The sequence below is a fragment of the Leucoraja erinacea genome, chromosome 1 (genome assembly GCF_028641065.1).
Source record: "Leucoraja erinacea ecotype New England chromosome 1, Leri_hhj_1, whole genome shotgun sequence".
NCBI classification, from domain to species: Eukaryota; Metazoa; Chordata; class Chondrichthyes; order Rajiformes; family Rajidae; genus Leucoraja; species Leucoraja erinaceus.
The window spans coordinates 159,774,357-159,791,413 of record NC_073377.1 but is presented as its reverse complement, the minus strand read 5'-3'; the positions used below and the strand labels follow the sequence as shown (position 1 = coordinate 159,791,413).

The window sequence follows — 17,057 nt, the reverse complement described above, 5'->3', positions numbered from 1 at the left end:
TGAGGCCAGGTGTCAGCTCTCGGACACCTCATACCTATCCTTTGACGTTGATCCCATGTACGAATATCAGACCAGCATCTTCCACGCCATCACCAATCTCATTGCCTCCGCGATCTCCCCTCCACAGCCTCCAATGTCCTCCACCCCTCACTACCCATTTTGATCTACTTCCCAAAATCCACAAGCACAACAGCCTTGGCAGATCCACGGGTTCAGCCTGCTACTGCCCCACCAAACTCATTGCCTAGTAACCCAATTCAGTCTTGTCTCCCCCGTGTCCAGTCCCTTCTGACCTATAACCGAGACACCTTTCTTTTTATGCATTTTTTCTGCGATAAATAGGACCTATTTAATGAACAACAAATGCAGTATGCTAAATAGTAAGTATTATATTAATTGCAGCTTCACCTGGAAAGAATGCTGATTTTTTGATGAGAAGAAAAGAGGGAAAATAGAGAAAGGAGGGAAAGGGATTCTGGCACATCTCACATTGATAAACAATATTTTCTTTATTAGCAGAAGATTCTAATTGTAGCCTAACCATCATTTTACAGCACTATGTTGTAACCTTCCTGCTGTTAAATTCCATACTTTAATTTATATATCCCAGAATTCCAAATGGTTTGTGGACCATTTTTCTCAGCCTGATCAGCCATTTTAAAATATTTATTCATATTCTGCTGGTAAGTGTCATTTAATTTAAATTGTCTCCCTTCACTTTCCACCAGAAAGTATGACTTGCTTTATTAATTAACTCATTTGTCTGCTTAATTTTACCAGGTTATCCAAGTCTTCTTGTAAACTATTACTAATCTTCTCTGTACCGTTTCCAACTTGACAACATCTTTCCTATAACACGGTGCCCAGAATGGAACACAATACTCTAAACGTGGCCTCACCAACGTCTTATATAACTGCAACATGACCTCCCAACTTCTTTACGCAATACTCAGACTGATGAAGGCCAATGTGCCAAAAGCCTTTTTGACCACACGATGACGCCACCTTCAAGGAACGATGTACCTGCATCATGGATCACAACCCCCCCTTGCACTTAATTCCTGAAAACCTGATGGTAGATTTTGAACTTTATTCTCCTTGTGTACCATGACTTCTGGCCCACCCTCTCCACTTGCCTGAGGAAGCCTGACACCATCTCTGACAAAGTGACCCGTATAGTTGGCTATCCCTCTATCCACCCAGCTGTTCACTCAATTTCACCATTGGAACACCATGATCATACCATCTACAAAACACACTATAGTTGCCATTACTTCACTATTAGCTCTCAAATCTGCAACCTTTAACATCTAGATAGACGTCCGAGTCAAAAGGAATGCAGACACTTGCAATCACCCCCACCCATCACCAACAAAGCCTCTACACATATAGATTTGGAAACAAATTTCTTTATTACTAACTTAAAATCCTGGAATTTCCAACCCAATGACACGGGGGTAACACCTTCACCATAAAGACTGTAGGAAGTCAGGATTGTGGTTCACCATCACATTCTGAAGTGATCCAGGAAACTAAATTTAGCTGTAGTAATACTGTTGGTGAAGATTTTGCTCTTTTGAATAATATTTTATCAGGAAGAATATTTCCTTATTGGAATTAACAGAATTACAAAATTTGCTCTTGTTAGTAACCATAAAAACAACTCCAGAATTAAATTAACCTGTAGATAGCATAATGAATATGTTTGCAAAACATTAGTTAAGCTGCAAATGGGAGTGTGCTGTGTGCAATTCTTATCACCATGCTGTAGAGAGGAGTTGATTTAGCTCGAGAGAGTGTAGAGAATGTTCACGAGAATGTTGTCTGGATCGGAGGACTTTGGTTATGAGGAGAGATTGGACAGGTTGTGGTTGTTTTCCTCTAGAGTGAAGGAAGCTGAGATGATCACATGATAAAATAACATAAAATTATGAGAGGAATAGAAAGGTAGATATGATTCAAAAATTTTTTTTTTTCTGGAATATTAACTGACAATAATCGCAGCTGTGATCACTTGGCAAAAACCTTTCTCCATAATGAATATGAGATCTGTTTACCTAATACAACAAATTTTCAAGATTATGTATTATGTGAGAATAAAATATTAATAATATTTAAATATAAACATCACCCTTCAATTAGATTAGAATTCAACAATTAAACCCACTCTTCTTACATTCGCCCTTCATTAAATACGTAAATGGGTATCTGAAACGACAGAGGTAACAGAGATACAAGGAAAGCAGTTTACTTAATCAAATACAGTAAGAATGAAAAACAACCTGTCAGATAGAGCAATAGATTCCCCAGCCTGATTATTATAAACAAGGGAAGTTATTCCTATGGGTTTTCGATACAACTCAGAGGAATATTCAGTCTTGAGCTAATTAATGAAATGCACTGTATGACATTGCTTAGTGTATTCTGCTCAACATCAACAAGACTAATATGTCAAGTGTATTTATCCCTGATGGCTCACTTTCACAAACATAATACTTAGTAAAGTAGAAACTGAGCCATCTTACATTAACAATTACGATTTTTCAATATCTTATATTCTTTATTTCATATGCATGGTGAGTTGAAGAGTGAAAAAAGGATTGGAATGCGACCAGGTGAGTGGTGAAAGAACAGTAGAAAGGAGAAGCAAGAAGTGAGGAAGGGAGCAGAGGCCGAGTGGTGGAATGCGGTTGAATTAAAATGTAATTCTTCAAACAGTGTTCAGTAGGAAATACAGTAATTAAACTCTCAGCTTGGCAGTTGGGACGGCTTTTCTTTCCACTGTTCCTTGGGGGAAAACACTTTAGTGGCGTAACACTACTGCTGTTGTTTACACATATAACTGCCAACTACTTGACTGGAAACCACAGTGTTTTGAAATATAACCTTACATTTTCAGCAGAGATGGTTTTAGCTACAATTGCACAATAAACATGCAGCCCAGCCACCTGTCTTATAAATGCAGCTGACAAAAGTCCCATACCTGTGCTGGGAAGAGGAAACAAGTCACTGCAGACAGCAGGCACTTGCATTATACTAGCAGCTGGGCGACTGAGTTGGCCAACTGAGACATCAATGGAGGTGCAGGAGTCATTAGGGCTCCAATGGTGGAAGCATAGCTGTTCTTGGAGCATAATTCAGCAGTGTTGAAGTTCAGAACTTGCATTTAGACACAAGATGTTAGCTTGCAATAAAAGACAAAGTACTGGAGTAACTCAACAGGTTAGGCAGCATCTGAAGAACATGGATAGGCAACTGATCTAGCATCCCGATTGAGGTCGGGTCTGAAGAAGGTTCCCAACCCCGAAACTTGCCTATCCATGTGCTCCAGAGATACTGCTTGACTCCTTGAGCTACTCCAACATTTCATATTTGCCTGTCCCCAGCAGATTGGGAATTACACATAACTATTTACATCTCAGTACAATTACCTTTAATTTTTAGACACCCCTACCAACATAAAATTATCATATTTCTCTCTTCTTCGTACGAAGATAAAAAGGATGCAGAATTTAAAGATGATGTTACTCTTAAATATTCCTAGCAAGATACCCAAGCTCTTGATGCAGGATCAGTCTGGAAAGAAACATTATGGGGGTTCAATCACAGCTGTAGTCTGCATTAAGTGTACAGACTCAGCCAACATCAAATATTGCTGGAAGATAACTCAGGTTAGTCTATTGTCATATACACCATGGTGCGACAAAATTCCTTGTTTGCATGAAGTTCATAGAGTAAACAGTATTCATAGTAATGATAGATATAACAATAACTAAAAGGGACAAATGCAAAACAACAGAATGGTGTAAAGATTGTCGTGAAAACAAAAACTGTATGGAATGAACGAATGAGGTAGACCTAAGAGTACGTGGCAGCACCCCTGGAAGTGAATCTGAAAGAGGCGATTACTTCAAGATTCTCATAACAGTGGGAAAGAAACTGTTCTTAAGCCTGGATGTCCAGGCTTTCAAGCTCCTTTATCTTCTCCCATAAGGTTGATGGTGATATAGTAGTGATCTAGAATACTAACATCCCATTTGTGACAGGAGACATGATGATGGTATTTGAGGAGTACTTTCCTGAACTTTGCTTAATTTAATTCACTGACAAGGATTATAAGGGCATCAAGGTTTGATTTCCTAACCAAGAGAGTTGATCACCATTTATAATTTGTCCAGTACCATCTTGGTGTTTTGAGTGGGGTGGCACATAGACAAGATTATAGTGTTGAATTCTCTCAGCAGATGAAAGAGCAGCATCCTATGATCAGATATTCCAAATTAGTAGAGCAGAATTGAGCTATGATTGTCACATCAGTACATCACAAAGTAACGATCATAAAGCAGATGCTATCACCTTTCCTCTCATCTGAAGATTCCATACAATTCACAAGATAAATGGAGAAATCAGGTTGTATAATGGTCTGAAGAATCATAAAGGAGTCGTCGTTCAACGAAACAAAGAACACAACAATCTTTGATTTTCCTTCGAAGCTTCAATTTCTAGTTGATCAAGCTTCTTTTTGGGCATTTGAGCATTTTCTGCAAGGAGACTGAGGAGGGGGAGCTGGAACCCCTGCCGTTTCAGCATAGCATCCTGATGAGTATAACAATAAATTAATCTTCATTTGTGTCCGAGATAATTAGCTGGTGAACAACACATATTTTGCTTTGCTAAACCTTCAACTATTTACAATGAAATGTTGCAGATTCATACATACTGAGATCTGAGATCATATGTTGAAGGATACACATAAGGTTGGTACAGCCATTACAAAGGCACTTGGAGAATAATCACCATTTAAGACTCTCCTGCTATTGCACACTGAGGGGCTGAAACCTATAATACATAATTTTGAACTTGTTTGTGAAAAAAAAAGATTGAACACAGATATAATGCAAGTCTTGTTAGCAATTGGAAATATTATTCTCTGTATTGCATGCAGCAAATTGGGAATATATTTAAATAGACAGTCAAAATGTTTTAGAATAAAATATATCTTTGGAAAAATAATTATCTAATCAAAGCAATTATTGATAATCAAAGGAATTACAAATTAATGTTCAAATGTTGTTATTTGATCAAAAATGAATGTACAAATTAGCAGCAGTAAACTATTTGGCCTCTCCTGCATGCTATACCATTCAAGAAGATCATGGATAATCTGTTATAACCTCATTTCGGCATTGCTGTCTCTCATCTATTTGTAACCTTTCACTTATTGGTTTGTAACATTTCTATCCAGCTTTACTTAAAAATATTTGAAGATTCTTGAGGAAGCAAGTTTCAAAGACTCATAACCCTCTGTAATAAAAAGTTAAGGGCCTGTCCCACTTGGGCGTCATTTTCGCGTCATTTATGCGACATCATTTACGCATCTTAACGCACGCGTCGTGATGAGCACGTGATGCGCGCATGGCATGCATGGCGCGTGGTGAGGCGTGGTAGCGTAGGCAGTGATGCGCAGTAGCGCGCGGCGCCCCAGGATTTTGGGGTTCACAAAATCTTTGCGCTCCACCTGCGTGATGCACTAATTACGCCCAAGTAGGACAGGCCCTTTACCATATCTCTGACTTAATTAGGTGACATTTTATTTTTAAACAATGAACTCCAAGTTCTAGATTCTGCCATAAAATAGCGGGTTAACAATGCATGCATGGGAATGAAGATGCTGTAATAAACAGGATCAGTGAGCTACTGATGCAATTAACCATATCGGATTACACTGTTTTGATAATAACAGTGATCCACAGTGCCCTCCATAATGCTTGGGACAAAGACCCATCATTTATTTATTTGCCTCTGTACTCCACAATTTGAGACTTGTAATAGAAAAAAAACACATGTGGTTAAAGAGCACATTGTCAGATTTATTAAAAGCCATTTTTCACCATGTAGAAATTTCAGCAGTGTTTTTTCATAGTGTCCCCCCCCCCCCCCTTATTTAAGGGCACCATAATGTTTGGGACACATGGCTTCACAGGTCTTTGTAATTGCTCAGGTGTGTTTAATTCCTTAATGGAGGTATAAGAGAGCTCTCAGCATCTGGTCTTTCCTCCAGTCTTTCCATCACCTTTGGAAACTTTTATTGCTGTTTATCAACATGAGGACCAAAGATTTGCCAATGAAAGTCAAAGAAGCCATTATGAGACTGAGAAGCAAGAATAATACTGTTAGAGAAATGGGGGTACTATGTATAAACAGTGCTGTAATTTCTACATGGTGAAACCAAAATGTATAAAAATGGCATTTAATAAAATCTGACAATGTGCTCTTCAACCACATGTGATTTTTTTCCTATTACAAACCTCAAATTGTGGAGTACAGAGGCAAATAAATAAATGATGGGTCCTTGTCCCAAACATTATGGAGGGCGCATTATCTAAAAAAGGGGTACGAATATAATCTAAATATCTCTGGATATTAAACATTTAAGAAAGATGGAACAGGAAGAAAGGAAGGGGGTGGCGATATTGGTTTTGGAGAATATTGCAGGGCAGGAGAGAGAAGATGCCTTGGAACAATCCAGGAATTATTCTGCTAAGAGATAAGCATAAGCACCAATTCTACAATTACAAATGACACCAAGTATAGACAAACTCCATTAATCCAGCATGCTCGGAACTTTGGTGGGACCGGACAGGCACATTTTCCAGACTGTTGAAATCTATTCCAATTAATACATTTTAAAAAAATGTTACATGATAGAATAATAAATATTTCAGTATACTCAGGGAGGATTAAGCGACTGGGAAAAACAGATGCAGGAAAGTTTCAATAGAGTGCAAGGCCCATTGACCTTAAACATGAATGCAGGAATTGGGGCCCCCATGAGGATAGCAGAAGTGTGACTTTAAACAGAGAGTGAGTGTCAAGATGCTGGTGCATTAATGGGAATATGAGAACCATGGACTGGTGTGAGAATTTGAAACGGGTCTGTTGGGTTAAACAGATACTGGGAACCAGGGGTCCATATTGTTAATGGGACAATGTGAATCAGCACCTGGTGAACCAGATGTTAAACCATTGGGATTTCTGAACAATCAGATTGTGGATTAACAATGTTTTATTGTAGTGTGAATGATATTGAGCAGCACATTTACAGGGAAATTCCAGATGTACAAAAGCATTAGGGAAGAGGGACTTCATTTATCCAAATACAGAGAGGGAAAAGCAATAATGCAAGGGGCAAAAAAAAAAGGAAAGTAATGAGTTCAGTAGAATGTTTATGATCAGTATTTTTCTGGTGCAAAAAGGCAGGCAGCCTGTTGTATATTAGGACTTCCAAGTCTCTTGCCACAGGACTCCGAAAGGAAACATCATTCTCACTGGAAACATCATTCTCACATGCTTCACTTTCTCTTGAATAACTTTTAGTATCTTTAACATGTTAAAAAATTAAATTATAGATTTGTCGGTAGGGGTACAGTTGAAAAGATGGCAATTTTGTGCAATCAATATTTTTAAATACGTGATGTGATAGCAGTGGTCAAAGAAGTGTAATCAGTGTGGAACTTATAATGATAGGATAGTAAAAACAGACATTTCTGCATATTTTTTTCCCGTAAAGGTATCGACCTCGAGAGCTCCAACCACGGGAAGCTACGGACTTAACATCGTGGTTAGGGACCGACTTCAGCAGCTCCAACTGCAGGAGCTTCGACCGCCCCGATCGCGGGAGCTTCGATCGCCAGATCCAGGTGCTTCGATCGCCCCGACTGCGGATGGTTCAACTGCTACGTTGGCAGGAGTAAATGAGGAAAGAAGATAAGACTTTATTACCTTCCATCGCAGTGAGGAATGTGGGGGAGCTGCTGCGGTGGATGTTTATGTTAACTTTTTTGTAGTTATGTGTCTTGTTGCTTTTTTCTGGTATGACTGCATGATAAATCAAATTTTACTATAGGGTGATTTCACGAAAGGTCACTGGAGCGTAGATCCGCACGCACGTGACCGAAAATTTAAAGTGGAGTACATGCGATACTTCCGGTACATGTTAGTGAATGGGAAAACATGCACTTTCACACCCGTTTAAAAACATCGAAAACGGACAGTTTTTGAGCTGCAATTTACTGTGCCAGTCGGGGTGACCGTGAGGCACAGCTAAATTTACAGTCCAAAGAAAAGATAGAAACTAAGGTAAATTCAAGAGGGAGCTGAAGGTGCAAAACCAGCGGAATGTTAAAGATACTAAAAGTTATTCAAGAGAAAGTGAAACATGTTTATTTTCCATGTGAAATTGCAGCTCACAAACTGGCCGTTTTCGATGTTTTTAACTGGTGTGAAAGTGCGTGTTTTCCCATTCACTAACATGTAACTGAAGTATCGCATGTACTCCACTTTAAATTTTCGGTCACGTGGGTGCGTGTTTTCCCATTCACTAACATGTAACGGAAGTATCGCATGTACTCTACTTTAAATTTTCGGTCACGTGGGTGCGGATCTACGCTCCAGTGACCTATCGTGAAATCACCCTATACCTTAAATGGTACATGTGACAATAAAGGACCATTGAAGTAACAGTCAGTGTCCCTGAGCTCTGGACAAGATCAGATTAGATTTCCTATTGGAAAATAAACTAAATGCTGGTTGGAATGCAGATAAGGTAAAGGCTTATGCCAATTCCAATATATTGGTTTTCTCCAAGATCTTTGGTTTCCTCCCATACTTTAAAGACGTACATGTTGGTAGGTTAATTGGTTTGGTATAAGTGTAAAATTGTGTGTAGGATAGTGTTAATGTGCGGGGATCGCTGGTCAGTGCGTACTAGGTAGCAGGGGCACACATACCCCCTGTTTTGAGAGGTGGGGGACGATTCCCCCCCATTTTTTGTAATCCGGATTTTAAAACCCGGTGAAATCTCTGCTTTCCGCGAGACAGTGGAGGTGGGACTGCTGATCAAGGGCAACAATTGGATGAAAGAGACGTCGGTCAGCAGGCAATGGGGGCGGGACATGATAATTCAGCGCAATGATTGGAGGAGAGAGGTGTCAGTCAGAGGTGGAAGTAGGGGGGAGTGGGACTGAGGATAGAGCGCGGTGATTGGAGGAGGGAGACGTGCCAAAACACTCTTGGCAGCCCTGGACGCAGACCTGCGCCTCATCCGCAGCCAGGATCGATCCCAGCTCTCCGGCGCTGCAATTGCTGCCGAACCGCCACTGGACCATCCCCGTCCCCCACCCCCGGGGTGTGGCCAGACATCGAGAGTCAGACGGGAGCTGTGCTCCAGGCCCACAGCCAGCACAGCGAAGCAGTGCTAAATCCATCTCAACTTAGCCTGTCCCACCAGGTTAACCTACAGCCCTGCCTGGACATACGGAAAATATGGCCCAGGTTTACAGCCAGCGCGGAGAAGCACGCTAGCTCCACGACTCCAGGCTGGTGTCCTGTCAGTCCAGGCAGGGCTGTAGGTTAACCCGGCGAGACAGGCAGAGTTGAGCTGTATTTAGCGCTAGATTGAGCCTCTGTGCCCTCACTTGGTTGTGTGAGACTGAGTGAGTGTGTGTGCGCACGCGTGCATGACCGCCAAGAAATTATGTCCCCCCCTGTCCCCCGATTTCCCCCCCATATTTTGATAGCGGTTTCCGTGCCTGCTCGGTAAGCCGGAGAGCCTGCTTCCGTGCTGTATCTCTAAACTAAACAAGCCAACTGATTCAAGCAATCCAAGCATCCAAGTGCTATCAGAATGGGTTTAGTGGAAGAATTGTCTAAAGAGGGCATGGCAAACTGGAGATGAGGAAAAGTCATAGCTGCATTACTATCAAGGACCTTTAGATTGGTTTATATGTTCATTTCTAATGTTAATTGCTAAGGTAATTGGGATGGCAATGGACAAGAAGCATTTGCCAGTTCATTGAAGTATAAAAAATAGGCAGTTAATTAAGAGTTCTTTGACATTGGATAAATGCTCTCTTAACACTTAGCTTGAGGAGGCCGAGAAAAAAGATAATTTGTCTGAAGCGGACACATCATTGCAGGAATCCTCTCAGCCTATATCATTTTTTAAACCAGCAAAAGATCAAAGCCTTTAAAATCTTACACTTCCAATTGAAATTGCATCTTTATCTAAAAACAATTCTGTAAGTTTACAGGGTAGTTTGGAAGTGTAAGTGGAATTGCAATATTTATGCCCTTAAGCTGCAGATTCACCAAATAATCGTGCCTTGTAAACGAAACAGAAATAAAAGGATGAAGAGCCTATGGATGATGTGGCAATGGAAGGAATCGTATATTGGCACTGCATGAGCAGTATTTTTTATTAGAGGGCCATGTTACATTTGTGGCTTCATGACACCAGAGAATCATTGGCCATGCATCACATCTCAAGTAACTCCGCCACCGATTTGAACAGATTGATGTTTAGTGGGAATAGAGAAATTATAAAGAGCTGTTGCAACAAGACGGCTGTTTTGCAGGTGTCGGCATACCTGGCAATAGGATGAAAGTGTTTGAGAGAATAGTGAGATATTGGTCAATGTCTGTCTGGTGCTGCATGCCACCCATGAAGTTGAAAGTTCTGTCCTCCTTCAGGATGTCTCCTTCCACCTCAGCTCTCATGCAATGTCTATCCCTGTGTCTCACAATCACCATTCCAAATTTCCAGGCACTTCTGGTGGAATACAGCTGTCAAAAGCTGGGGAAAAGCTGGCTAATTACCTTTGTGTATTGTGTACCCAATAGAGAATCAGTATACAACTATTAATGAATGGAACTTCAAATTCCTCAAAGATATTCAAGGGAATGGAAAAGGAAAATAGATATTCGTTGGTGGTGTTGGGTGAAAAAAGGGAACAAGTTCCTCTGCAATGATAGGAAATTATGGTTATTGCCAACTTCAGAAGTGCTTACTCTTAAATGGCAGATTGATCATCTGAATCCTCAAATTAGATCAAGGCCACTGTTTATCCATTTATCCAACACATTGCAGATAACCAAAATGTATATATAGGACGTTGACCCTAGCTCTCTATACCAAAAGAGTCAGGCACATTCTGAAATTGAACTGGATTTTATGTGGAATTGAAAAATGCTAAAATTAATAAGATGATCAACTTTTGCAAGTTGATGCGGTAAATACCCCCCACATTGTTATGATTGCAAAGGGATCATGTATTAATTGTTGCTCTCTTTAACTGAAACTGATGGGTTCATGGTCCTCTATCCTTCCTTCAACTGTACTTGCATCCACCCTCACCCTGGCAATGTAACGACTCAAGTTTCTCCAACGACACTATTTCCAGCCCATTCCCTCCAGAGTGTCTGACTTTATTTTACTTAAGATTCCAGTATCTGCAGTTCCTTAAGGGGCTGTCCCACTTGGGTGACCTAATCTGCGAGTTTAGAACTGTGTCTTTGACCTACAAACTCGAAGCATGGTTGACACATGGTCCTAGGAGGTCCTATGACGTCGTTGGAACTCTCCTTCATGCACGAGGGAAGTTCCTGCATACTTGCGGCCTCAGCTAGGTCGCAGACAAATTTTCAGCATCTTGAGGGAGGGGGGGGGGGGGGGGGGGGGGGGGGGGAGGGGGGGGGGGAGGAGGGGGCCCGGAGAGGGGGAGGGGGGGGGGGGGGGAGGAGGGAGAGGGGGGGGAGAGGGAGGGAGGGGGGGAGAGGGAAGGGAAGAGAGGGGGGGGGGAGAGGGAGGGGGGGAGGGCGGGGGTGTGAGATGGGGGAGGGAGAGGGGAGGGGAGGGGGGGATGGGGGAGAGCAGATCGCCTCGACACGGAGGGCCTGAACGCTACGGGAGTTAAGATCATCCCATCAACGGGGGCTCGAGGCCCATAACCGAGGAAGAACTAAGGAAGGACTTGAAATTTAATTCGCCTTCTATCACAGTGAGGAATGTGAAGGAGTCACTGTGGTGGATGTTCTTGTTAAAATGTGTTTTTTTTTTTAGTGATCTGTTTCTTTTAATTGTATGACTGATCTGGCAAATGAAATTCCCCGTATGTTGCTAAACATACTTGGCGAATAAAGTGTGATTCTGATTCTGATAAACTCAAGTCTTTTTTTAAATATTACTGCCTATCTTTCTCTTTATCAAACCTTTTAGCCATTTGAACACAGAATGCTAGGGTAACCAAGTCTGAAGAACGGTCTCGACCCTAAACGTCACCCATTCCTTCGCTCCAGAGATGCTGCCTGTCCCGCTGAGTTACTCCAGCTTTTTGTGTCTATCTTTGGTTTAATCAGCATCTGCAGTTCCTGCTTACACATGCTAGGGTAACTGTTTGATTTGAACATACGCTATGGTATTGTTCGATTTACCTCTACCCCATTGCGGACTTTGGACATTATCTCTGAAACTAGTGCACTACAATGATGAGAACTATATTCTGCACTCTTTATCATTCCCTTTTCTCTACCTATTGTACTTGAATTTGGCTTGATTGTATGAATGTACAGTATTACCTGATTTGATTGGATAGCATGCAAAACAAAGCTTTTCAGAGTACCTTAGTACATGTAACAATAATAAACATAAAATGATCAGAATAAATTTATTTTTAATGATTACATTTAGTTTATTAAATTAATTAACACACGTTTCAATTTTCATTAGATAAGTATGTTGTTTTACATTCATTTCCACTGGGTTGTCCATTCAGATTGTAGCTAAGGTATGTACAGGTCCCAAACTTATAATTTATCGTGCCTTCTACGAACTTTGGATAAGACCATTTGATGGCACTGGACCTATACATGTTGGATTTCAGAAGGATTAGGACCTCATTGGAACTTACCGAATAGATAATGGGTTGAATCGAGTGGAAGTGGAGACGAGGTTTCCACTAGTGGGAGAATCTAGGACTAGAACTGAAAGCCTTAGAATTAAAGGACGTTCCTTTAGGAAGAGAGATGAGGAGGAACTTCTTTCGTCAGAGAGTGGTGAATCTGAGGAATTCTTTGCCACAGAAGGCTGTGGAGGCCGGCAATGAATATTTTTAAGGAAGAGATAGATAGATTCTTGATTAGTTTAGGTGTCAGGGGTTATGGGGAGAAGGCAGTAAAATGGGGTTAGAAGGGGGAGATAGATCAGTCATAATTGAATGGTGTAGACTTGATGGGCCAAATAGCCCAATTCTGCTTTTATCACATGGCCTTATGAGTGTTGGTTGTCATAGAAACATAGAAAATAGGTGCAGGAGTAGGCCATTCGGCCCTTCGAGCCAGCACCGCCATTGGATTTTCATGATCATGGGACCCACAGTCCCTTTAAAGTCACCAGGACCCAGTTCTGATGCTACTTGTACACCCACCATGCCCAATTTCTGACGCTCCCTTTACATTTATCAGGGTTCTGTTTTTGTCACTTGTTTTTTGCTCAACATTCTGACATTGGGGTCTGGACAGCATAGATGGAAGGATAGTATTTTTCAGGCTGGAGTGTTTAGGGATCAGTCTCAAAATACAGGTTTGGGCATTAATGATTAGGGATTTAAAAAAAAAAACACATTTGGATGTAATCCTTTGGAATTCTCTACACAAGAGGGCTGGGACAACAGTTATCAATAGATCTTTAAATCTTAATCCATATCAGGGAGTGAGACTTGAACTTTACAGGATGGCATGGTTTTACACCTCCCAGATTCAGGATGAATCCTAACCTTGGGTGCTAAGTTTGCACATTCTACTTGTGACTGTGTGGGCTTCCACCGGATATTTTGATTTCCTCCCACGTTCCCAAAATGTGCTGGCAGGTTATTTAGCTGCAGAATATCCCTCCCAGTAGGCTAATGGTAAAATGAATCACAAAAAAAGGGGAGGGGGGGCATTGGGCAAAGGTGAGAGAAATGGTGGTAGGATGTGGAAATATGGAGAGAAATGTAACTAATTGAACATCTTTCAGAGTCAAGTCGATGTTTCAGTTTGAGTATAAAATGTGTCCATTTAAGAATGTTGCAAATCTTTATTCCCTCCAAATTCAAAGTATCTATAAAATTAAGTGCATCCACCATGTCCGTGCTGCTGTACATCACGTTGACTTGCATTGTCTCCCACTTCCTTAATTTGAAGTTTTTGAATAATTGATGTTGAAATTATTTAACAGTTTTGAGTTTAACGCCGTCCAACTTTTCTAAGTCCTTCAAACCACCTCTGATCAATGACGCCAGGGCTAAAACGTTCAGCTCCTCTTTAATACTACTGACAAGCCTAAAATGTCCTACGTTTAGGTTTTTTTTACTCTCCACGTTCCTATTAACAGTGAAGGAGACCATTTGGCTTTATAATTAAGAGTACAATATAATTAAGAGTAAATAAGAGTATAATTAAGAGTACAATAAATAATGCTCGACTTGACTGCCCCAAAATTGATGAGAAAGTCTCCCGGCGCAGCAGATGGCGCTGCGAAATGACTGTATGCTCCTCTAGTATCTTTGCTCTATGCAATCTGCAGTGTACGTGAGCGCCCCCCCCCCCGTCTTTATTATTTTCTCACTCACCCGTCGAGTGGTGGTGGTGTCGCCTTCTCTCACTCCCTCTGTCAGTCTGTCCTTGCAGCGCTCCATCACCCAACCCCCCACCCCCACATACACACTCACTCACCTCCATCTTTACCTGTCCCAACACCTGAGCGTCTCGACAGCCAATCGGCGGGTGGCGCACATGCGCAGTCGTGCCCCCGCCCGCCCGCCCCGCGCGCGGTACCTCGAGCTGGCGAGCGAGCGAGCGGCGCCCGGTTGCGAGCTCGAGCTCAGGGGGCGGTTGACGCTGTCATGGCGGCGCGAGGCTGAGCAACGTCGATCCCGTCCGCCGCCGCCACCCGCCGAGCAATCCTTCATGTTTTATTTTTGAAAGCAAAAATAATAACCCCGTCCATCTGATTTGGAGCCTCAGGGCTGCGAGTTGCCCGATAGGAGATCAAGACGAGTGGGCCCGGCTCGGCTCGGGGACAGACGGAGAGCGCAGCTAAGCAGTCCCCGCCCCCCCGCCAACACGGTTTTTGCTGTGCGCCTTTACTTTAAGTTGGGTGCTGACGACCGTCCTCTCTCGTCCGCCGTCTTGTCCCCCTCTCCTCGTTCTCCGGATAAATCAACATGTCGAGCGGGGACAACAACCCACAGCCCGCCGATTCCGGTGGAGGCCAATCTACACTTGCGACCGTGCGTGGGGAACAGGCTGTGGACAAGGGACAAGTCACTGTCCCCAACACCCGCACCAAGGTCTCATCAGGTGGCGATTCGACTGCTTCCCTGGGCCTCAATCCGTCCATACCTATTCGAGGGATCCGGATGAAATTCGCTGTGTTGACAAGTCTCTTAAAAGCGGGTGAAGTGACCAACCGAGACATCGTGGAGACCATATTTAACCTGGTAAGAGAGGGTGACTCCGATAATCCCAAATGACCAAGCAACAATTCACACTACATGGACACTTGCAATATGTAATACTTTCAAGTTTACATCTTCAATTGAAAACGCAGGAACTGGCTGTGTTTCATTTTGTTATTCGTCTTGTACTAATGAAATATTCCTGATGGGAAGTTTTGCAGGAGCCTCATGCAGACACTTGCTTGTTGCACAATACGGCGAGATGAAGAATTGTACAGCGTTTATTTCCTAATTGAGTTCACGGGTTGCATTCTTTGGATGTCTGAAGGGTGGGTCGCTTGTTAAATAGGGTATCATCTATGGCCTCGTGTTGACAGGTTTGCGGGAACTATCGACACGGAAGTGAAATTACAAGTCGTGCTACAGTGTTGAGTGACGTAGCAGCAGGTAATATACGGCTGTTACTTGTCGGTCCAACATGAAATGGAAGGTCATCAGATTTTTAATGTGTTAATATGTTAAAAAATAAGCTTGTTATTGGCTAGTTTTTTTTTAATGATTTCAAAGTTCAAGTCAAGGGGCAAATACATTGCTGTTGATCTCGAGGCATGTACAGGAAAGCCGGTGTCAGGATAGGACTTTTCCTCTCCTGAAGGGCAAATCCAGATAGATTTTTACAATAATCCTGCAGCTATGTGATCATCATCATAAATAATAGTTTGGAATTTAAAAGAAAACAAGTCACCAAAATTTAAATTTTGTGGCAACCAAGGTGGGCTTTGAACGGGACAGTCAGCCCAGAACTCTAGATTATTTCCCTGTAATTTAACTGCTGTGCTACAAATGTACACTGATTCATTCTTCAATATTTTTATAACCACGGGGTGTCTTTATTTCAAAATAACTTTGCAATATGAAATAAATGTATTTCACATGGTTTAGGTATCATTTTCTTGTGACTTTTTTTATTCGAATTGAACTGATTGAGCTTAATGTATACTTCCTGATGAAAATTAACTATTTCTGTTTGACTAAAGTAAAATCATGAGTTGATACAGTAACAAAAATTATATGGAACGTGGCTCAGGACATCCTTGTTTTGAATTGACTGCTCTGTTAGTTAATGCTCATCTGTGGATTAATTTTGAATCGAGGGTGTGATTTGATAAGTCACAAGTGGGATGCAGTTTCACTTTTGCTAATTAATAGTTCTCTGCTTGTAATATTAAGCATCAAAATTTTGCGAACTATTATTTATTTATTCAAAGATTATTTTGTACTTTTGGCTGAAAATATAAAATGTGAGATGGGAATATTTGTTTACCTTAAAGCATTGGTCCATGATATTTGGATGACCATTAAAGAAAATGCTATATTTATAAAATTGTGGGATCATGTTAGCATTTTGTTTTATCAAATTATGTGATTACAAGTGCAGGACGCAAGTTAAGTTAATGTTAAAGCATCAGAGAGCCACTGGTTATTCATTGAGGTGTTTTGTCCAGGATAGTTATGCAGTACCCGCCGTAATGTTTGGGATAAAGACCCATCATTTATTTATTTGCCTCTGTAATCCACAATTTGAGATTTGTAATAGGAGAAAAATCACATGTGGTTAAAGTGCACATTGTCGGATTTTAATAAAGTCCATTTTTATACATTTTGGTTTCACCATGTAGAAATTACAGCAGTGTTTATACATAGTCCCCCCCATTTCCGGGTACCACAATGTTTGGGACACATGGCTTCACAGGTGTTTGTAATTGCTCAGGTGTGTTTAAA

At 41.5% G+C, this 17,057-nt stretch overlaps 1 protein-coding gene across 1 annotated transcript in view; it reads left to right on the top strand.

Moving 5' to 3' along the window:
- The first annotated feature begins 14,780 nt into the window (after nucleotides 1–14,780).
- lrba (LPS responsive beige-like anchor protein) overlaps nucleotides 14,781–17,057 on the top strand; it is a 661,684-nt gene continuing 659,407 nt past the window's right edge. Inside the window, exon 1 of the mRNA XM_055646656.1 lies at nucleotides 14,781–15,317. Within this exon, the coding sequence (XP_055502631.1) occupies nucleotides 15,042–15,317 (276 nt within the window). The 5' untranslated portion in view covers nucleotides 14,781–15,041. The remainder of the gene's footprint in view (nucleotides 15,318–17,057) is intronic.